Raw genomic sequence first — 21,749 nt, 5'->3', positions numbered from 1 at the left:
AAAAAGAATATCAGGCATAATTAAGCCTAAAGACAGTGAAATGGTTTAAATTTAGACATTGGGCCACGAGTCACGAGCTCAAAAGTCAAGAGATTCAATTCAGATTACACAGCTACAAGTACTTTTATATGACATGACGTGAGATGTTAATTCACGAAGCTGGAATTAGATGCAATTTGGCTGACATGTCAAATAACAAGTCACTAACGTTGCTTAAATTGAATCCATCTCATCGACTCGACAGAACCTTCAATCTCGACCTGCCTAAACTCAAATACTTGATTACCGATGACTTTATAAACCCATTAAACATTAAACATTAGCTAGATATGGCACAGTGAATGATGTTTGACTCTCAACGAAAAAGCTCATATGCGTTTATTGTTCATTGCCGTTATATTTCGGTAGTTGATGTGGGTGATTTGAGTGCCAACCCGATCAGCATATATATGTAGGCTGTATACATTGGCAAGCTCTTCACAGCATTTCCAAGAATACAGAAATCTGATCAGTAAACGTTCAAACTCAACGGTTTTTGAGATCGTCAGTTTCGTATTTGTGTGTAGCAATTCATAGCTGTACGCTTGTCGGGCTAACGTGCCCTCTCTTTGGCAAAGATCTGATCGTCTTGTTACAGGTCAACGGCGAGGAAAGCGCAGGTACCAAAAAGTGAACAATAGAGCGAAAGAAGTATGAACTTAAACAATTACAGGTTATGCGAGTGAGCATATAAGGGTTCTTTATTCTTGAGAGTGAATACAAATCGTTTATTACAATACATGCAATGTTGGACAGAATCATCCAGCTTCATTCTAAACAATTGAAGGGTTCATCCATTTGGAATGAATTTCATTTGGCTCCAAATTGTAGATAATTAAAGTTGGTTGATCTTCAAAGGGCTCGACCAATTTGATCAACTTGACTGATTGCTCATCATGTACTTTTATGGGTCTTGTTTCCAACTTTCAGTCTGGCTTTAAGTACGTAAACAATATGGACCATAGAAGCATAAACCACCAATTATAGGGCCAAAGCTTTTCATCAAAGATCATTTCTTTTTCTTTTTAATTTTTGAATCAATCATTAGTGAAAAATTCTTTTTAGGTGCAGATTTCTGAACAATTTCTTCATCACTGTCACTGTCATTAGAATTTGATTGATGATTATGCTGTTGCTGTTGTGGTTTAGCTTGTAGTTTAGGTTGCATCAACTGATCTCTTTGTTTTAATCTACTTGAATTCTTCATTTTGTTTCTTAATGCACCTAAAGCTTTTGAATCATCTTTATGAACTTTATGAATTTGGTGAATTGATCTCTGTTGGGTTTTCTTCTTATTCAATGAAGATAATGACTTCCCGCTTTTGACATAATCACCTATTGTGTTTATGTCTTCTTTGATATGGAGATCGGAAGATAGTGCTAGTCCAGAACCACCGCTTATTATAGGTAAATCAAAGAATTCATTATTTGATGCTGTAGATGAGGATGATGAATCTTGATTGGTAGTTTTCAAAGGTTTCAACCAGCTGGATACATGATTTGTTGTGGAGTTAATAGCTAGCTGGAACTTAGCTTGAAGTGCTTGTTTCTCCTTGATCTCTTTGACATGAGACATGGTCAAATGAATGATGTTTAGAACGATTGAAAGAGGTGATTTGTTTACCAAACTCAACCTCATCTCTATACAAAAAAATTTATGATATTAGGTAATGAAATTCATGTCACATGACACATCAGCTGACCTCCCTATTTGGTAAAAGCACTCCTCTCTCGACTCTCCTGGTTTTGCAGGATTGTTTCTGCCCGGGAGGGTTTTCCCTTTGGACAGAACGGGAGAGATTGAAGCTAGGCTGGGATCTTGAACTAGAAGGGGTTTCCGATACTGGGAATTATCCAACAGTGCTGAGGGAATAGGAGACAGGATGACTAGTGTGCCTGGGTAGAGGAAGGGGCCTATTTCAATGGTGAATAGGAGCTATTTTTCCTTTGTACCCAGCAATTGATGCCAGTGCCCTCTGCTGGAGCTGGTTACACGGACAGAGCTTTTCCTTTCAGCGAAAGAGTTGGTTGTAGAGGTAGGATTCCGACACCCGACTTGCTACGGCTTTAGCTCTGGAGTTCGCGCACAGATTTGAAGATATTGGGAGGTCAATTAACAGGTTTTGAAGGTTGAGGATGGATCATGTTACTAGGGCTGCTTAAACCAGAGGGCCCTAGTAATTGCTGAGATCCTGACTAGCTCCAGTCAGTCTTGTGTGTTGGTGGGATCGGTTGTAGACCTTTTGAACCTGGCCCTCGAATCTTGGTTGGGCACAGGAGAAGAAATATCCGAGGATTGGAACGTCTTTTCAGGATCATAAAAACACACATTTTCCCATCGACAACGTACTTATATATAACCATTGGCAAGTCTCGAGTTCTTCAGATTTCATATCTAGTGTCAAGGAATCCAACAATGTTGTTCAAATCATCTGTCAACCGCTCGTTATTGAGAGCATCAAAAGTGAGTACTCTACTCAAATAATCATCAGTTCATCTTCCCCCATAAAACCATTCCCTGGTGTCAAGTGAAAAAATTGCTACACAGAGAAAAGGACAACCATCTGACGGCGATGGTTCAACAAAGAGAAACACAATACACGATGAGTACCCCAGAAAGTATAAGTCATTCAATTGAGTTAGTGTTTTCAATTGGGTTTTAATAGTATAGAAAAAAAAACTGAATAGGGGAAATTTGAAGATGGTTGACGATCTGATTCATCAACAAGTACTAACCGCGTGAACTATTTCCAGTCTGCATTACAATCTCAAAAGAGAAACTTATCAATTCATGAATACCGTTCAGCTGCTTTGTTAAGAAGTGTAAGTAATACAATTCAAAGTCTATATACAACCAAGATCCTAACCATGTTTTTTTTTAGTACGGTGTTGGTGTTCCAAATGGTGATGCCGCCACTACTCCAGAAGGCGCTTATGAAATCGCTAAAGGTTTAAACACCAATGACTTAGTTATCAAAGCTCAAGCTTTAACTGGTGGTCGTGGTAAAGGTCATTTCGACACTGGTTTCCAAGGTGGTGTTCAATTAGTTAACTCTCCAGAAAAAGTTAAAGAATTAGCTAAAGAATTTTTACACCATAAAATCATCACCAAACAAACTGGTGCTGCTGGTAAAGAAGTTACCGCTGTCTACGTTGTCGAAAGAGCTTACGCTAGAACCGAAGCTTATTTGGCCATCTTATTGGACAGAGCTACCCAAAAACCAATGATTGTCGCTTCTGCCCAAGGTGGTATGGATATCGAAGGTGTTGCTGCTAAAGATCCTTCAGCAATTAAAACTTTCCCAATTGATTTAGAAGCAGGTGTCACTGATGCTCAAGCTAAAGATATTGCTTCAGTTTTAGGTTTCACTAAAGACGCTGAACCAGCTGCAGCTGAAACCGTTAAAAAATTATACAAAATTTTCACTGAAAAAGATTCAACTCAAATCGAAATCAATCCATTATCTGAAACTGAAGATCACAAAGTTTTATGTATGGATGCTAAATTCGGTTTTGATGATAACGCTTCATTCCGTCAAAAAGAAGTTTTCTCATGGAGAGATTTAACTCAAGAAGATCCAGATGAAGTTAAAGCTGCTGAATCAAACTTGAACTTCATTAAATTAGATGGTAACATTGGTTGTTTAGTCAATGGTGCTGGTTTAGCCATGGCTACCATGGATGTCATTAAATTATATGGTGGTGATCCAGCTAACTTTTTAGATTGTGGTGGTGGTGCTACCCCAGAAACTATTGAAAATGCTTTCAAATTGATTTTATCTGATCAAAAAGTTTCAGGTATCTTTGTCAACATTTTCGGTGGTATTGTTAGATGTGATTATGTCGCTGAAGGTTTAATTGCTGCTACAAAGAACTTGGGTGTTAAAGTTCCAATTGTTGTTAGATTACAAGGTACTAACTTCGAAAAAGCTTCAGAATTGATCAAAGAATCAGGTTTGAAGATTTACGCCGTTAACGAATTGGATGAAGCTGCTGAAACTGTTGTTAAGTTATCAAACAAATAGATTGATACAATTTAACGACTTTTTTTTTTATCTTCACGCTTGCTCTATTATACATTCAGAAATTATTGGAAAAAAAAAACAACCATGACATGTTGATTTGATATCTATGTCAAGACTCACAACAAATTTTATACTAGAAAATAGAATTTATTAACGATTATTTGTTATTCAGATAAATGTAATCACTTGCGATGGGTAAACCAAGTATTTTTTTTTCGCGAACAAGTACTTGATATCTAGAAAAACTTTCAACCTCATCTCCGTACTTTAGACATCTTTGAAAACTCATCAAAGATGATCTCTAGACAACTCATATTCAAAAGGTCATTCACCTCTACATTTCTAAGGAGAAATGCCTTTTCACCACCAGACAATGTGCCTGGCACAGAGATGAACGAAGCGTGGTTAGAACAACTAGGAAACTCAACAGATGAAGAAGCTAAACAATCATCATTAGAAGAATTACCGTTTCTTCGACGCAAAACTGCAGATTTTGACCCTGAAGTTGTGGGAGATCATCATCGTACTAAATTCAGATATGACGGATCTGATGAATATGGGTATATGAATATAAAAATCCCGGTATCCAGTTATATTACAAGATCTTCACCTTTTTCAAATTTAAGTGCAAAATCAAGACCAAAATCTGAAAGTAATACAAATCAAACATTCTCGGATCTAAGAATAATCAGATTGAAATCTGGTAAAGGTGGCGATGGTGCTGTCTCATTTTTAAGAGATGCTAATAGAACTAAAGGTCCAGCAGATGGTGGTGATGGTGGTGATGGTGGATCCATTTATGTTCGTGCTGTGGAGGGTATGAATTCATTGGGGAAACTGAAGCAAAGTTATGTTGCTGGACATGGAGGTAATGGTAAGAAAGGACAATTGGATGGGTCTACAGGTAGGGATATCGTGTTGACTGTCCCAGTGGGGACTATTATTAAGTGGATTCCCGATGTTCAAATTTTAAAAGATGCTGAGGAAAGAGGTGAGAAGGATTTGGAAATTTCTACAAAGTGTCGTGGGAATTTTTCTGCTGATATTGAACCTACTTTTATCCAGTTATTCAGAGAATGTTGGAAAAGAGGAGAAGGTTGGATTTTCAAAGATAAAGATGAAGAATGGCATCAAGACAAAAGTTTCTTCAGAAAATTGAGAAGAAGAGTTAGTAACTATGATTTCTTTGTCATTAGTAAAGAAAGAAATCAAGATTTGTTCCCATTGCATGGTATTGATCTGAAAACTCCGTCAAAGAAGCCAGTGTTGTTATTAAAAGGAGGTAAAGGTGGATTGGGTAATATGCATTTCTTAACAAATGAAATCAGAAACCCAAGATTCAGTAAATCTGGTAGAAGTGGGATTGAGGAAAACTTTGTCTTTGAGTTGAAATTGATTGCAGATTTAGGGTTGGTTGGTTTACCAAATGCTGGAAAGTCAACATTGTTAAGAGCTATCTCAAATGCAAGACCAAGAGTTGGCCATTGGGAATTCACAACTTTACAACCTACGATCGGTACAATCTCATTAGGAATGGATAAACCAGCATTCACAGTCGCAGATATTCCAGGTATTATCAAAGGTGCTAAAGATAATAAAGGTATGGGATTAGATTTCTTACGCCATGTTGAAAGATCCGGAGGGCTAGTCTTTGTTATCAGTCTAGAGCATGAAAACCCTATAAATTCATTAGAAATTTTATTAGAAGAAATGGGCAAGAGAATTGAAGGAAAAAATGTTTTGATTGTCGCAACTAAAGCTGACTTGAAGAATTCTTTAGCTAAATTCAAGAAGTTGAAAGCATATGTTGAAGAAAGAAATTGGAAGATTGTTCCATGTTGTGCAGAAAAGGAGGAGAATATTGAACAGGTCATCTTAATGATGGGTGAGTGTGCAAAGAAATTGTGATTTGAAATAAGTGGCATAAAATGTATATAGAATAGGTTAACGAAAAGTTCATGATTATGGAAAGTTCATATGCAATTGTAGAACGAATTCGCGAAAAGCTCATCGGAGTTTTTTTTTTTTTTTTTTCTTGTACAGTAGGAAAAAAAAATTATAATCTCATTTTAGATCAGACATACTATAGCTTAAAACTTAATTAAAACCATAAAACTTGATAATGTCAACCTTTGAAGATTTAGGAATTGATAAATGGCTCGCTGAGTCATTGAATGCCATGAAAATTCACACTCCAACAGCTATTCAAAAAGCGTGTATACCCAAAATCTTAAATGGTAAGTATTACTACTCAAATATAGAAAAGACAAATAACTGACCTTCAAATAGGACATGATTGTATTGGTGGTGCTAAAACAGGTTCTGGTAAAACTATTGCTTTTGGTGCTCCTATGATCTCAAAATGGTCTGCTGATCCTATGGGTATCTTTGGACTAATTTTGACACCAACAAGAGAATTGGCTTTACAAATCGCTGAACAATTTGCAGCTTTGGGTGCAAATATGAACATTAGAGTGGCCGTCATTGTCGGTGGTGAAGATATGGTTAAACAAGCGATCAAACTTCAGAATAAACCACATTTTATTATTGCTACACCAGGTAGGTTAGCTGATCATATATTGAACAGTGGTGAAGATACAGTTGAAGGATTGAGAAGAGTTCGCTATTTAGTTCTTGATGAAGCTGATAGATTGCTAAGTAACAGTTTTGGTGGTGATTTAGAAAGATGTTTCAGTATATTACCTCCTGCTGATAAAAGACAAACCTTGTTATTCACAGCTACTGTTACAGACGCAGTACGAGCATTAAAGGATAAACCAAGAGCAGAGAACAAACCTGAATTGTTCATCCATGAAGTTGATACAGTGGATAAAGTTGCTATTCCATCAAAATTATCAACAGAGTATATCTTTATTCCTTCATATGTTAAAGAAGCCTATCTTTATGGGGTATTGTCTCATGAAGATAATGAGAAATCAACAGCTATCGTGTTTGTTAATCGTACACATACAGCGGAAGTCTTGAGAAGGACTTTGCGTAATTTGGATATCAGAGTTGCTTCACTACACTCTGAAATGCCACAAACGGAAAGAACAAATTCCCTTCATAGATTCAGAGCTGGTGCTGCTAGGGTTTTAATAGCTACAGATGTTGCTTCTCGTGGTTTAGATATCCCAAGTGTGCAACTTGTATTGAATTATGATATTCCAGCAGATCCAGATGATTTTGTTCATAGAGTTGGTCGTACTGCTCGTGCTGGTAGAAGTGGTGAAAGTATAAGTTTTGTTACAGAAAAGGATGTTACAAGAATTTTAGCCATTGAAGAAAGAATAAACAAAAAGATGGACAAATATGAAAAGATTAGTGATAACAAGGTGATCAAGAACACATTACAAAAAACTAGTGTTGCTAAAAGAGAAGCTTTGATGGATATGGAGAAGGAAGAATTTGGTGAAAAGAGAAGAGCTAATAAGCGTAAAGCTACTTCTGACGAACCAGCTAAAAAATCAAAAAAGTCAAAGGGTAAATCAAAGAAATAAGTTGCATCTACAAATATAGTCATAAATCTAATGTACAAATTCTCAGAACCTCTTGAAAAAACCGTAAATGCAAAATGGAATAATTGATCAACCATGACGACCTTTCTTTTGTTTGGTGATATGAGCCTGTAGAACCTTTTGTTTATCACGTAATGATCTCTTAGCTTTACCTTGAACATCTCTTTTATGAATCATCATGACGAAATTCTTCTTACGTGCCTTTTCACGATTAGTTGTTGAATGTGGAGCATCACGTTGACCTCTACGTGAACCGAATTTTTCCCTTTCATCACGACCTTCTCTAGCTTGTGCGATTCTTTCTTCACGTAATTGTTTATACTTCACTGGACCAACCAAAGATGAAGAATCAACATGTTCTTCATTTCTCATCTTGGAACCCATAATCTTTTCAACACCAGCTTGGACTCTTAATTCTTCAATTTTAGCGAAATCAGCTGGAGTTAAAATACGAGTTGAAGCCAATTCTTGGAAGGCAGCTTCTGGATCAAGTTTGACAATCTTGCTAATAGCTTCCTCTTTAGCTTCTTCAGTTGCTGGTTCAACTGATTGTTCTTTGGATTCGCCTTCGTCATCTGATAAGTCTAAATCGGAATCTGATTCATTGTCTTCCTCTTCAACCTTCTTGGTTTCTTTTTCATCTTCAGAATCACTGACATCGTATTCTTTATCAGATTCAATAGTAACCCATTCACCTTCAATATCTTCATCATCAATTTCTTCGTCATCAACTTCCCAATTAGCTTCATCATCTTCACCATCATTAGCAGCAAGACCTTGTTCTTGTCTCCATTGTGCCAATAATTCAAGACCTGGGATACCTTGAACACCAGTATCAGCACCGAATTGTGGTAATCCAGTCTTTTCACCAGCTTGAACTTCCATTGATGCAGTTTTACCACGATCCTTACGTTTCAACATTTCTGGTGCAACCTCTCTGTATAATGAGATCAAAGATTTGGCAGCAATGTTGACAGGCTTTGATTTTGAGCCTTTATATTCAGTTAAATCTTGTAACAAGGTAACATCGATAGCTAAAGGAGCTCTTGATAAAATTTCTCTAATAGTATTAATACCAGCAGCGGCAACTTCTGGGGCAACACCATCAGAAACGAACTCATCAGCAATTTTTCTAACAACAACTGAGATGGATTCTGGAGGAACTAAATCATGGGAAGCTTGAGCAGCAGCGGCCATAATTTGGGTGACATCTCTTTGCTTTGGAGTTAAATACTTCAAGAAGAATGAATAGATACCTAAAACAGTCAATTTATGTGTACCAATTAATCTTGAAAGCAAATTCATCAAAGCAATTTTTTGTTCAAGATCAAATTTATTTGAACTTTTACCCTGTAGATGTGTACTGAATAACGAATCAGCAAAACCTTGAGGATCACGTAATAAATGAATAGCTGAGAAATTCAAATATGTAGCAGAGTGTTTGGAATTGTTTTTCTTCTTCATTGTTTTGACAGCAGTTTCCAATTTCTTACCACGCTTACTGGTTTTCTTGTTGATTTGCATTTTATGTCTTAAAGCAGTCATATCAAAACCTTCGTCATCAGATTCATCCTCCATAGCTTCATCTCTTTCCTTGTCGGCACCTAAAAAGAACTTGACACCAGAATACGCGACTTTTGAATCTGGATGTAAAGTAGCTTGTGTCATAATTTCAACGGTACGTGAATCATCCCAAATACCTCTTCTCCAAAGTTCTCTTGTTAATCTAGTAGCCCAAATACCTTGTGAATCTTTTTGTTCTAATAAGTTAAATAATAATGCTTGTGTTGAACGATTTAATTTTTGGTTTTTGGCACCTGTATTGACAGATTTCAATAGAGTGATTAAAGTACTATAGACTTGATGACGCAAAGCTTTGACATTTGTACCAGCAACGTTTGTACCACTGCTATAAGCAGTTAATAATGGGAAGATGGTTTGTATCAATGATTCTGCAGTTATTATATCTTTGTTTCTCAACATGGTTAGACATTGAATAATTTTTTCTCTTAAATCTGGAGTTAAATCTCTATGGTTATTCGTTATCAAAGATTTCAACTCATCTGGGAAATTTGCAGTTTCCCTTGGGAAACAACTGCAGACAGCTGAAACGAAACCTATTAGTTCTGCAAATTCAGTAGCATCATGCGAGGCTTGACTAGCAATAAAGATATCTCTCAAGGATTCATAGTGTGCATATTGTTGCAAAAATTCTTCACGGTATGATTCTGGATCACGACGAACCAAATTTTGAAGTAAAATGATATTGGTTGGCAAAATAGCAGCTCCTCTTTTCTTCACCATCTTTAAAATATATGCTAGTAGATCTCTTTAGTGCTGGATCAATAATCAGAGAGAAGATAAAGATGTTTACACTTCAAAGAATAATTTTTTTTGTATGCATGATATCCGGGTACCCTCATCGGCTTATGTCAGCTTTAATACATACGAAATACAGAATTTAAACACAATTTATTCATTAAAAAAACGCCAAAAAACCATTAATCTATGTCCTATATAATAGCAAACACCCCAGTAATATACAAAAAAGCAAATTTAGTTATTTTAGTTCTCTTCAAACAAGTTGTTCAAAGCCATATAGTTGATTTTCTTTGAAGCCTTTTTAGACAAGACACTTCTAGCAGCAGCAGATGCAGAAGAAGGTTCACCGATACTATTGATAGCACCTTGTATACCGTCATTTTCAACATCGTTAAGTGCATCATTTTCAGATTTTGGTTGTGGTTTTTTCTTTTTTCTTGCTTGTTGATGACCAGATATTTCATCAGCTTCAGCCTTTAATCTCTTTTGCTCCTGTTCTAACAAGAAATCTTCATTCAGACCGATCCAAACTCTCTCCTTCAGACTTGATTCCTCTTCAGTTAACAAGAACGCATCTATTTCATCATCATCAATATCATCAAAATTCATAGCATCTGAAGAAACATTAGACAAAACGTCTGAAGTTGTTGGTAATTTATCCAAATTTCTAGGGCGATCTTCATCAAACTGTAACCTATCTTCATGAGTTGGAACTGGAGAAGCAACACGACTTCCAATATTGTTTGTACTCTTGATTCTTTCAATATCTTTTCTTTGTCTTTGTTTCACTCTTTCGAGCTGATCAAGAATTTCCTGAGAGTTCAAATCAACAGAACCAAATAACTTGTCCAACAATTCATTACCTACTTTGTCATCAGAATTATTTGGTTCGCTATTGTACTTATACTTTTCATTCAGTTTTTGTTCCTTTAATCTATTTTTTTTGAATGAAGGTGGTTGTGAAGGGCTATAATCATCTGATTCTCTGAACTCTTTAACTGTCAACTCACCGGCATGTGTCTGTTTGAATTCATTTAATCTTCTTTGCAAGGTGTCCTCTCCAACATGTGCAACTGCAACAATCTCACCGTGTGTTCTTCTATGATTGTTCATTCTTGCAGCCAATAAGAGACAGGCACCAGCGATACCAGCTGGTCTTCTACCTTCATGGATCCAATCATCAGCCATTCTTTGTGCTAAACGAACTGCATCTTTAACAACTTTCAGTCTATCATCACCGAAATCCAACTTTTCAGCAAAATGTTGGATAAATAAGGAAGGATCAGCTAATGGTAATTTTGTAATATGAAGAGCTTTAACCATCTTCAAGAATGTGGCACCAACTGAATAAACGGATATCTGTAAACGAGCAGAAAAATCAATCAACATATGGTGTGTTTTCTCTTTACGACATGCAATGTAAAGACAAGCCGCAATAACATTTTGTGACTTTCTACCTTTAACAAAATTATAAGCCAAAGCCAAACTAAACCACTGATACGCAGCATCTGATACATATTCTGGAATTCTCAACGCAGTTGCAACTGCTCTAATTTTTCTTTTGGCATTAGCTAAAGTCTTTGTTCTACTATCCATAGAATTACCTCTTGGACCTCCAGCAAAAGTAGCATGTGCTTGATCAGCACCAACAAAAGCACCTTGAACCACAGCAGCACCATTTGAGGACTCACCAAATGTGACTTCAGAGACAATAGGATTCTCTTCAAAGACTCTACCACAGTTTTGACACGCTAAATCAGAGGACGCGCTATGGATATCACGAGTGAAATCCGAGCAACCACAACCTTTACACTTTTTAGCCAACATTGTTTTGATTTGTTCTTGGTATCCGCTATGACTTGATTTTCCAAATAATGAAGTTTTCCCTTATTGGTTTCAAAAATCTTTCAGAAAATAATTCTTGGAATATAAATAGCTCTGGTATTCGAAAGTAGATGGTACTATTGAGTTCTGTTGGTTTTGTTGTGTTATGTTCCATCTTTAGTCTAATGAGGAGGTATTTTTTTGTTTTTTTTTCTCCTACAAGTGGTCTGTCATTTTGATCAGGGCGACTAAATGCTAGGGATGTATTTTACTTGATTACATTCTACTATTGAATGGTAAATAAATACGTGATAGGTCATAAATATCGTGAATTGAATAAGTTTATAGATCATTTAAGTGAATTTTTGATTGAAGTTTTCAATGCTTCACTTGTATGCATCCACCAGAAAAGATATATTCACAGCCAGTAACGCCAAAACCACCAGGGAAAGAAACACATTGGTGGGCACTTTAGAGCCTGTTCTGGTCTTTTCATTAACAAAATGGTAAACATTATTGAAATAGTTGAACACGCCTAGTATTAGGGACCCCATAGATAGACAAAAGAAAATTATAGCCACCGCAATAGAGAACTTTTTTGCAGACGACATAGGTGTATCAGTTTTACCAACTTGAGCATCACCAAACCTATAGTCTAATAGAACAGCAAGGCTAACAAATCCTAGAGTAGCTGCAAATTTGCAATATAGTAAAAGAGATCTTTCAGCCTGAAGACAATCCCTTGCGATTGAACATTGTAAGTCAGTCACCAACGCTGTCCTTATGCTGAATTTTTCTGTGAATTTCGACACACTACTCTTGTAAATCTCCATATTGTCATATAACCATAATAATCCCAGATTTCACCACCATTTATGTTGAAGTAACAATGCCAAATCTCCTTGCCCAAGTGTTTTTAACTTGGAGTGTACTTTTTTTTTTTTTTAAGTGCGATGAGTTACATAATCTTTGAAATTTTTTTTCTTATGATACAAAAAAATTAGTAAAAGAAGAGCCTTAATCATTACAAATTTGCCATCATAAAAGCTTAAGGGAGGTACCTAAGAAGGAGAATAGCCAAATTACCGTCAAGATGTCATATATGCCTCTTCAACATGATCCACAACAGCAGACAGCAGCCACTGTTCTGTGTTGTAACTGTGGTGTTCCTATGGATGGTTCTACTGGTTTAGTTATGTGTTATGATTGTATCAAGTTAACAGTTGATATCACTGAAGGTATTCCTCGTGAATCTAATGTTTCCTTCTGTAGAAACTGTGAAAGATTCTTACAACCACCAGGACAATGGATTAGAGCTGAATTAGAATCAAGAGAGTTGTTAGCATTATGTCTTAGAAGATTGAAAGGTTTAAATAAAATTAGATTGATTGATGCTTCTTTTATATGGACAGAACCTCATTCCCGTCGTATCAAAGTGAAATTAACAGTTCAAGGTGAAGCTATGTCCAATACCATTGTTCAACAAAGTTTCGAAGTTGAATATGTCGTTATTGCAATGCAATGTGCAGACTGTGCTAAATCATACACCACTCATACTTGGAGAGCTGCTGTTCAAATTAGACAAAAAGTTGCTCATAAGAGAACTTTTTTGTATTTAGAACAATTGATTTTGAAGCATAATGCTCATGTTGATACCATTTCCATTCAAGAATCTAAAGATGGTTTAGATTTCTTTTATTCCTCAAGAAGTCATGCTCTAAAGATGATTGATTTCTTGGGATCAGTTGCTCCAATCAAATATAAAAGATCAGAAGAATTAATTTCACAAGATATCCATGCAGGTACAAGTACCTATAAATTCTCCTTTTCTGTTGAAATTGTCCCAATATGTAGGGATGATTTAGTTATTTTACCTAAAAAACTTGCTCATCAATTGGGTGGTATTTCACAAATTGTCATTTGTTCAAAAGTTTCAAATACTATTCAATTTTTAGATGTCAACACTTTACAAATTGCTGATGTTTCACCAACAGTTTATTATAAAAAACCATTCCCATCTTTAGCTGAAGCTTCTCAATTAGTTGAATTTATTGTTTTAGATGTTGAACCAACTGGTCAAAGTAAAGGTAAACACGTTTTGGCAGATGTTACATGTGCTAGAGCTGCAGACATGGGTGTTAATGATCGTGAATTTTATGTCAGATCTCATCTTGGTGGTATTTTACATCCAGGTGATTCAGTTATGGGTTACTACACCACAAACTCCAATTATAATCATGAATTATGGGATACTTTAGATCCATCAAACGTTCCAGATGTCATCTTAGTTAAGAAATTCTACCAAAGAAAAACTCGTAAGAACAGAAACTGGAAATTGAAGAGAATGGCTAAAGAACATGCTGATATTGTTGCAAATGAAGATTCAAGAGCTGCTAGACAAGAAGCTGAAAGAGCTGAAAAAGACTATGAATTGTTCTTGCAAGAATTGGAAGAAGATCAAGAAATGAGACATGCCATCAACTTGTATAAGGATAACAATCCTCCTATTCATAAATCTACTGGTGAGGATGAGATGGAAGAAGATGAAGAAGAAGGTGCACCAGGTGTTGACATTGATGAACTTTTGGACGAATTGGACGATATGACTTTGGACGATCAATAGGAGTATTTGGATCCATCAATTTGCATATGTCTTTTTTTGTTTGTGTGTATAATAGTCTTTTTAATATGGAAATTTGTTTCTATGGGGATTCTAGAACTGGATTTGTAGATTGCACGCCTTCACCAAAACAAAACGAGAGTTTAATAGTTTTAATCAACTTACAACAACTAAATCAAAGACCAAATCAATCAAATTAAAAGAGTAATGTCGCAAGATTCACTCAAGTATTCAGCTCCCAAATCTTTTGTGGATTCCTCCTTTTTCCAGAAACTATCAAATTTGAAACTAGATAAGTTCAAGCTTGATTCAACAAAGAAAGACATACACGCGGTTTACAACATCAAATCAATTCCTCAAAACGAGAGTCCCGCAATATCATTAGCAGCTGCTAGTTTCGATGAGCCAAATGAATCGTTATAGTAAGTATCATTGGTCAGGTTGTACGCGTATGAAGAATTTATACTGACTCGCCATCCAGCCCAACAAACTCCGTATTATTTGCCCCAGGTTTCATTACAAATTTCAACACAATTGAAGAGTTTAAGGCATTAGATAAGGCCCAATTCTTGAAAGCATCAGGCGAAGCAATCATTCAGAGTATTGAAAACAAAGAAGTATTACAAAACCCATCATTATTGAATAGATTTGATGTTATCAGTTTTGCTGATTTAAAGAAATTCAAATTCTACTATTGGGTTGCCTTCCTTACTTTGAGTTCACATTGGAGTATAAAGAGTAAGCAACCAATACCATCAATTTCAAATGAGATATTGCAATGGATTTCAAGTAGTGGTGCTACAAAAAAGGGATATTTCATTGTGAAAGATAATGAGGCACTTCCTTTAACTGATATTGATACAACTGAAGATGAAATCACAGTAGGGTTTGTTGATTCGTGTGTGATTGAAGACAGACCATCAAAATTTGCTCAAAACTTTTTGACTGCTCTATCTATTTATGGATTCAAAAAAGTTCATCTAAATGTATATAGACTTTCTGGTACTAGCTACACACTGGACTTGGAGAATACGGATACTGAAGTGGGAAAAGTAACAGGCTGGGAGCGTACTGCTCAAGGTAAACTGGGCCCTAAATTAGCTGACCTTGGTTCCTTGATTGATCCTGTTCAACTTTCTGAACAATCGGTTGATTTGAATTTAAAATTGATGAAGTGGAGAGTTGCCCCAGAAATTGATCTAGATATAATTAAAGACACCAAGGCTTTACTATTGGGAGCTGGTACTCTAGGCAGTTATGTTGCAAGAGCATTGCTTGGATGGGGTGTTCGCAATGTTACATTTGTGGATAATGGGAAAATATCATTTTCAAACCCAGTTCGTCAACCATTATTTAATTTTGAAGATGTTGGAGAGAAAAAGGCCCTTAAAGCTGCTGAATCACTCAAAAAGATTTTCCCATTAGTTAATGCTAATGGGTATGAGCTTGAAATACCAATGGCTGGTCATCCAGTGACCAATGATGAGAAACAAAAACAAGATTTTGAAATGTTGGATAAACTTATTGAGTTGCATGACGTTGTGTTCCTTTTGACTGATTCAAGAGAAGCAAGATGGCTACCAACATTGATCGGTAACGTGAAGAAGAAGATTGTTATAAATGCTGCCTTGGGGTTCGATAGTTATCTTGTCATGAGACATGGTGTTGAAGGGAACCTAGGCTGCTATTTCTGTAATGATGTTGTGGCGCCAACTGATAGCTTGACAGACAGAACTTTAGACCAAATGTGTACTGTCACAAGACCCGGGATAGCATTACTTGCTTCATCTTTAGCAGTTGAATTGTTGGTTTCCATTCTTCAACATCCTGAAAAACATTACGCAAATGCTAATACTGACACAATCCTTGGTAAGCTCCCACATCAACTTAGAGGGTTTTTAGGAAACTTTGATACAAAGAAACTAGAAACTCCAGCTTATGAATATTGTTCAGCTTGTTCTAAACCAATACAAGAAGGTTATGAAGAAGGAGGCTGGGATTTTGTTGCAAGAGCATTAAATGAGCCACAATATCTAGAAAATGTGAGTGGATTGACAGAAGTGCAAAGACAAGCCGAAGAGGCAGTTGCAGACCTTGAAGAAGATTTCTCTGATGAAGAATGGAAATGAATAAACGAGTGTTTAGATCAAAATTCATATTTTAGTTATTGTGATTATGTAACTTTTCGCGAATTTTTTTTTTTCAAGTGGCTCGGAGAATCATCAACATCAAAAACCTAAACACTGGAGAGAATCAAATCAGCATCAGAAAAGTCAACGACAGCGCCATAAAGCTATCAAAAAAAATCAACAGCATTGATAAGAAGATGGATGAGAACAAAAGGGCAGCTGTTGATAAGCATGATGATGAACCAATAGCCAAAAGGGCCAAACTCGAGGATGAAGAAAAGAAGATTGACATAAAACCTGACGATAAAAAAATAAAGAGTGAGGAAGGGGAAGAGGAAGAAGAGGAAGAAGCTGAAGAAAAAGAGGAAGCCAAGGATGACGATGAAGCCGAAGAAGAAAGAAAACGTACAACTACTTTCAAGTTTGATGGACAAACATACACTTTTAAAGAAAGACCATCTGTTTTAGAAGAGCGCGAGGGTAAAATTGAATTTAGAGTGGTGAATAATGATAATACAAAGGAAAATCTAATGGTTTTGACCGGTTTGAAAAACATTTTCCAAAAACAATTGCCTAAAATGCCTCGAGAATATATTGCTAGATTAGTTTATGATAGAAGTCATCTTTCAATGGCTGTTGTGAGGAAACCATTAACTGTTGTGGGTGGTATAACATATAGACCATTTGATAGTCGAGGTTTTGCGGAAATTGTGTTTTGTGCTATTAGTTCCACAGAACAAGTCAGAGGTTACGGTGCGCATTTAATGAATCATTTGAAAGATTATGTTAGAGCTACATCTCCAATCAAATACTTTTTAACGTATGCTGATAATTATGCTATTGGTTATTTTAAGAAACAAGGTTTTACTAAAGAGATCACACTGGATAAGCATATATGGATGGGTTATATTAAAGATTATGAAGGTGGTACATTAATGCAATGTTCAATGTTACCAATAATACGATATTTGGATAGTGCAAAGATTTTACTTCTACAAAAAGCTGCAGTTCAAAGAAAGATAAGGCTTGTTTCCAAATCAGATGTTGTAAGATCTGGATTGAAACATTTCAAAGATTTGAAAAACATCAAACCTATCGATCCAATGACAATTCCAGGATTGAAAGAAAGTGGGTGGACACCAGAGATGGATGAATTGGCTCAAAGACCTAGAAGAGGTCCACATCACGCATTTATGCAACATTTATTGACAGAAATACAAAACCATACAGCATCATGGCCATTCTCTACGCCTGTGAACAAAGAAGAAGTTCCAGATTATTATGAAGTTATTAAAGAACCAATGGATTTGAGTACAATGGAATCGAAATTGGAAAATGATCATTATTCAACATTAGAAGAATTCGTGTATGATGCAAGATTGATCTTTAACAATTGTCGGAAATATAACAATGAAACAACAACTTATTTCAAGAACGCCAATAAATTAGAAAAGTTTTTCAACTCTAAAGTGAAGGAAGTTCCAGAATATTCACATTTAGTTGAATAGAATAAATAATAAACTGTATTCTTATCTACAATACGTAGATCATATATCTCACTAATTTACATGCATTAAATTTTGTTGTATAAACCATTTTAGTCTAAGCTTCAGGTTGATCATCAGTTTCTTGTTCTTTTAGAACCTTGATGATATCAGCAGTTACATTATTCTCATAAATCTTGAAACCTTCGCTTTCTGTAACAGAACTTAATTGAACATTATTTTCATCTAGTTTTTCCTCCATAACTTGCTTTAGGATTTTCAAAATTAAAAGTTCAGCTTCTTTTAATGTTAAAGAACTATGATATTCATTTTGTAATTCTGCTTGAGCACCTTCTGAACCGGAACCTATAGCTTTTGCTTCATATCTATAAAATGTACCGGATGGCTCTGTATGATATAATTGTGGACCTTTTTCTTTATCGATACCAGCGATTAATAAGGCAACACCAAATGGTCTTGACATTAAACGTTCTTCACCAGAGGCACCTTCACCGAATCTCAAAGCTAAATCTGCAACAGATTGAGTCAATGTTTCAACACCAATGTCTTCATCATAGTACAAATTGTGGTTCAAGGAACTCACTCTAGCATGATCAATCATACTTCTAGCATCTGCAGTTAACCCAGACATGGCACAACCTATATGCTTATCAATTTCCACAATTTTCTCAATTGAGGATGATTCTAATAATGATGAGGTGACTCTTTTTTCAACACCCAATACTACACCTTCTGAAGTGGCAATACCTATAGCTGTGGAACCAAGCTGAAAGGGTTAGTTTTGGATTCTTTTATCTAAGTTGTATGTAAACTCACTTTAATGGCTTCTAGAGAGTATTCCACTTGGAATAAACGACCTTCTGGAGAGAACGTACTGACCCCACGGTCATATTCACTTCTGGTTAAGAACATAGTGCGATAATTAGCTCAATTGAACGATATAACTGATGATGATCTTGTACAACTGATATTCAGATCTATGTAGTGGCAATTTGAATTTAACGATTTCTCAGAGACGCCAAAATCACGAAATTTACCCTGAATTTGAGAAGTGCAGCAGCCTCTTAACTATGGGGAGTCACTAAAATGATGATAATGAAGATAAAGAAAAGGGCATTAAAGTTGTTTAAAGATTATTAATAGCATTTCAGCTCTTCGGCGAGAATTCAATTGATCTTGAAGTGTTTTGAAGTCATGCAAGCTCTTCTTCTGATACTTTCGTATCAAAACCATTCTCAACTATGGGTTCTCCGGGTAAAATTCTGGTTTTTTCAAGAGTCGCGACTTTTTGTTTACATTTTATTATAGATCAGATTTGAGGTTTAAAGATTCAAAACACGTACAAACGTTACACAGCGGTGGGTCAAAGCTATGAGTACAGAGAATTTGGTATGTTCAGTTTGGATGATGTTTTTGTACCAACTTACTAACGCGTGGTCACAGGAGAAGGACTCTGTCGTGTTCCTCAAAGACGAGCCATATCTATGCTCAAGACTTGTCAATACACAACCATTATGCGCGCAGCATCAAAAGATCAAACCGTTCCCATTGAGTGATATAAAAGACATAAGGATCCAGGAAGCATTGATTGTGAAGGACCTATTATATGTGTTGCTAGGTTTAGAGGGTTCTTATATTAGATATTCAGAAAAATATGATCCAAGTATTCCAAGACTAAGACTATTGGGACCAGACTACAAAATCAACAAACATTTAGACGCTAGTTTGAAAGATGTGACGAAAAGGGTGGTCCATTTAGCAAAGATGTATTCTGCACTAACGAGCTTCACAGAGTTTTACAACACAGATTCTTATGGGAAAGTGATACAATCTTTTGTTTATGAAGTTAGACAATTTTTGAAGCTATACATACGGTTTCTTGATAATATGGAACAGAATTACAAATTCAACAAAGGTTTCAATCTTCGTGTATTTGAACAAGACCTTTTAACAAATATAACGGCCAAGATGACACATCTTTATGAAATTGTTCAAACAATATACAGAATGAATACAGAAAGAGGAAAAATATCAGAAGAATCGGTATTTGATAATTTTATTCAAAATATACGACATGATTTGAAAAACACGGGCTCAATTGACTTATTATCAGATTCATCAACCCATTCTGTCGTTAAAGGTGGGTTAGTCTTACAAATAGTACAAGAAAGAATGGATGAATATAGTGGAGATTTGAAATCATTTGAATTTTTGACACATCTTCTCAATAATATAAGCAGGAGTTATATTGATATGTTAAATGATTGGATAACAAAAGGGGTGATAGATGATCCTAATAGTGAATTTTTCATAACCACTAATCTTGCTCATGATTTTAAACTGAATAGTCTCAATTCTGAGAGATATTGGGATTCCAAATTTGTTATAAAGAAAGATGGTTTACCTAAACAGTTTCAAGATCCTGAAATTCAATTAAAAGTTTTACTTACTGGGAAATATTTGAATGTTTTAAAAGAATGTGGTGTTACTTTGGATTCATTTACAACAGAAAAAGTTAGTTCATTAAATAACAACAACTTGTATTTAATTCTTGAGCAGGCATATCTATTTGCAAACAAGTTGATATTGGATTTGTTCTTTCGTGGATATGATTTCAAGCAAACATTGATGAATCTTCAACGTTATTATATGCTCAACAATTCAGCAAATATTTCTGAATTTTTAACAATGTCATTGCATGAGTTTAAGAAACAATCAACACATGCCTCATTATCAAGATTGAAAAGAGTTTTTGGTACAGTTTTTGGCGAAAAATCAGACCTTGTTTTCCAATTAATAAATTTAGTCATTGAAAAAGAGCCAATTTATAATTATTTACTTGAGATTTTGAAAGTGGAGGCTATTGACGCTGAGAAGGCACTCAGTGCAAATAATTTTGATTCAATTAAGAATCTGATTTCGGAAACATTAGATGTTGATAAAGAGGCAAATCAAGAATCCAAATCAACTGAAAACCTGAGAGCAATAAATTACTTCACTATAGATGTTATTTTACCTTTCCCATTGAATCTTATAGCAACAAGAACTGTTATGATTCAATATCAATTGATCTTTAGACATCTGATGAATTTACATTATACTGATAAACAATTAGATGATACTTGGTTTGAAATTAATAAAAATAAAATTTGGAAATATAAGAATTTTGGCACACCATTACCAAAATGGATAACAAGAGTGAGATCATTACATGATCGTATGAAGGATTTTATTAAAAACTATTTTGGTTATTTAGTAAATGATATCATTGAATTCAATTGGAAAGAATTAATGGTTAAATTAGATAAAGTTCAAGACTTTGAGCAATTATCTCAATTAATTCAATCATTTTTAAATACAGTTTTGAAAAGTTCAATCCTAACTACTGAAAAATTAATCAAGATTTACGGAAGATTATCACAAATTATTAATGGGTACTGTAATTTTTTGTTATCATTAAGAAAAGTGTTAATTTTATTGGATTATGATTTATTCCAGAAGTATAATGAAAGATTAAAAGGTCAAGAATATGATTATAATAAGAACCTGGAAAGAATGGAGAGGTTGAATTCATACCTTAATGAATATTTGGATAGTTTTAGTCAACATTTGAATGGGTTTATTGAAGGTTTAAGATATTATGGTGAGTTGGAATCATCTGATTTCTTGGTGCTAGCTTCAAGATTGGAACATTCATTTCCATCTACAGACAAATAAATAAACACTGGCTCTCAGCTTACGTACAAATGAATCAAATAATAAGTAGT

The 21,749-nt window shown here is 35.3% G+C and overlaps 11 protein-coding genes across 11 annotated transcripts; 7 read left to right on the top strand and 4 right to left on the bottom strand.

Annotated features, from left to right (window-relative positions):
* Window positions 1-1,048: 1,048 nt before the first annotated feature.
* On the bottom strand, window positions 1,049-1,615 carry NOP19 (Nop19p; the record flags this gene model as incomplete). The annotated part of the gene is made up of 1 exon (XM_019184040.1): window positions 1,049-1,615. The coding sequence occupies one exon, from the start codon at window positions 1,613-1,615 to the stop codon at window positions 1,049-1,051; it is 567 nt and encodes a 188-aa protein (XP_019041355.1).
* Window positions 1,616-2,689: 1,074 nt separating this feature from the next.
* On the top strand, window positions 2,690-4,220 carry LSC2 (succinate--CoA ligase (GDP-forming) subunit beta; the record flags this gene model as incomplete). Its single annotated transcript, XM_019186102.1, has 1 exon — window positions 2,690-4,220. A coding segment is annotated over one exon (1,143 nt), but the record flags the coding sequence as incomplete, so codon positions are not given.
* Window positions 4,221-4,350: 130 nt separating this feature from the next.
* MTG2 (putative GTPase MTG2) lies at window positions 4,351-6,030 on the top strand. The gene has a single exon (XM_019186101.1). The coding sequence runs from the start codon at window positions 4,359-4,361 to the stop codon at window positions 5,970-5,972; it is 1,614 nt and encodes a 537-aa protein (XP_019041353.1). The 5' UTR covers window positions 4,351-4,358; the 3' UTR covers window positions 5,973-6,030.
* A 156-nt stretch (window positions 6,031-6,186) lies between these two features.
* Window positions 6,187-7,564, top strand: DBP8 (ATP-dependent RNA helicase DBP8; the record flags this gene model as incomplete). Its single annotated transcript, XM_019185359.1, has 2 exons — window positions 6,187-6,301; window positions 6,354-7,564. 2 exons carry the CDS (start codon window positions 6,187-6,189, stop codon window positions 7,562-7,564), a joined length of 1,326 nt encoding a protein of 441 aa, XP_019041352.1.
* An 87-nt stretch (window positions 7,565-7,651) lies between these two features.
* On the bottom strand, window positions 7,652-9,886 carry SDA1 (Sda1p; the record flags this gene model as incomplete). The annotated part of the gene is made up of 2 exons (XM_019181114.1): window positions 7,652-8,178; window positions 8,236-9,886. The coding sequence occupies 2 exons, from the start codon at window positions 9,884-9,886 to the stop codon at window positions 7,652-7,654; spliced, it is 2,178 nt and encodes a 725-aa protein (XP_019041351.1).
* Window positions 9,887-10,147: 261 nt separating this feature from the next.
* On the bottom strand, window positions 10,148-11,731 carry BRF1 (transcription factor TFIIIB subunit BRF1; the record flags this gene model as incomplete). Its single annotated transcript, XM_019181142.1, has 1 exon — window positions 10,148-11,731. The coding sequence occupies one exon, from the start codon at window positions 11,729-11,731 to the stop codon at window positions 10,148-10,150; it is 1,584 nt and encodes a 527-aa protein (XP_019041350.1).
* Window positions 11,732-12,821: 1,090 nt separating this feature from the next.
* NMD3 (ribosome-binding protein NMD3) lies at window positions 12,822-14,351 on the top strand (the record flags this gene model as incomplete). The annotated part of the gene is made up of 1 exon (XM_019184365.1): window positions 12,822-14,351. The coding sequence occupies one exon, from the start codon at window positions 12,822-12,824 to the stop codon at window positions 14,349-14,351; it is 1,530 nt and encodes a 509-aa protein (XP_019041349.1).
* Window positions 14,352-14,555: 204 nt separating this feature from the next.
* ATG7 (Atg7p) lies at window positions 14,556-16,477 on the top strand (the record flags this gene model as incomplete). Its single annotated transcript, XM_019184364.1, has 2 exons — window positions 14,556-14,770; window positions 14,830-16,477. The coding sequence occupies 2 exons, from the start codon at window positions 14,556-14,558 to the stop codon at window positions 16,475-16,477; spliced, it is 1,863 nt and encodes a 620-aa protein (XP_019041348.1).
* Window positions 16,478-16,674: 197 nt separating this feature from the next.
* On the top strand, window positions 16,675-17,985 carry GCN5 (histone acetyltransferase GCN5; the record flags this gene model as incomplete). Its single annotated transcript, XM_019184363.1, has 1 exon — window positions 16,675-17,985. One exon carries the CDS (start codon window positions 16,675-16,677, stop codon window positions 17,983-17,985), a length of 1,311 nt encoding a protein of 436 aa, XP_019041347.1.
* A 94-nt stretch (window positions 17,986-18,079) lies between these two features.
* On the bottom strand, window positions 18,080-18,894 carry PUP2 (proteasome core particle subunit alpha 5; the record flags this gene model as incomplete). The annotated part of the gene is made up of 2 exons (XM_019181279.1): window positions 18,080-18,748; window positions 18,799-18,894. The coding sequence occupies 2 exons, from the start codon at window positions 18,892-18,894 to the stop codon at window positions 18,080-18,082; spliced, it is 765 nt and encodes a 254-aa protein (XP_019041346.1).
* A 495-nt stretch (window positions 18,895-19,389) lies between these two features.
* Window positions 19,390-21,742, top strand: SPC97 (gamma-tubulin-complex subunit SPC97; the record flags this gene model as incomplete). The annotated part of the gene is made up of 1 exon (XM_019182630.1): window positions 19,390-21,742. The coding sequence occupies one exon, from the start codon at window positions 19,390-19,392 to the stop codon at window positions 21,697-21,699; it is 2,310 nt and encodes a 769-aa protein (XP_019041345.1). The 3' UTR covers window positions 21,700-21,742.
* Between the last annotated feature and the right edge of the window lie 7 nt (window positions 21,743-21,749).

The sequence above is a fragment of the Wickerhamomyces anomalus genome, assembly GCF_001661255.1.
Source record: "Wickerhamomyces anomalus NRRL Y-366-8 unplaced genomic scaffold WICANscaffold_1, whole genome shotgun sequence".
NCBI classification, from domain to species: Eukaryota; Fungi; Ascomycota; class Saccharomycetes; order Phaffomycetales; family Wickerhamomycetaceae; genus Hansenula; species Hansenula anomala.
The sequence above is the reverse complement of the archived record's forward strand: the minus strand, read 5'-3'. Positions and strand labels throughout refer to the sequence as shown.

Excerpts from the sequence above, each read along its gene's own strand:
- MTG2 (XM_019186101.1), top strand. The coding sequence starts at position 4,359 with ATGATCTCTAGACAACTCATATTCAAAAGGTCATTCACCTCTACATTT.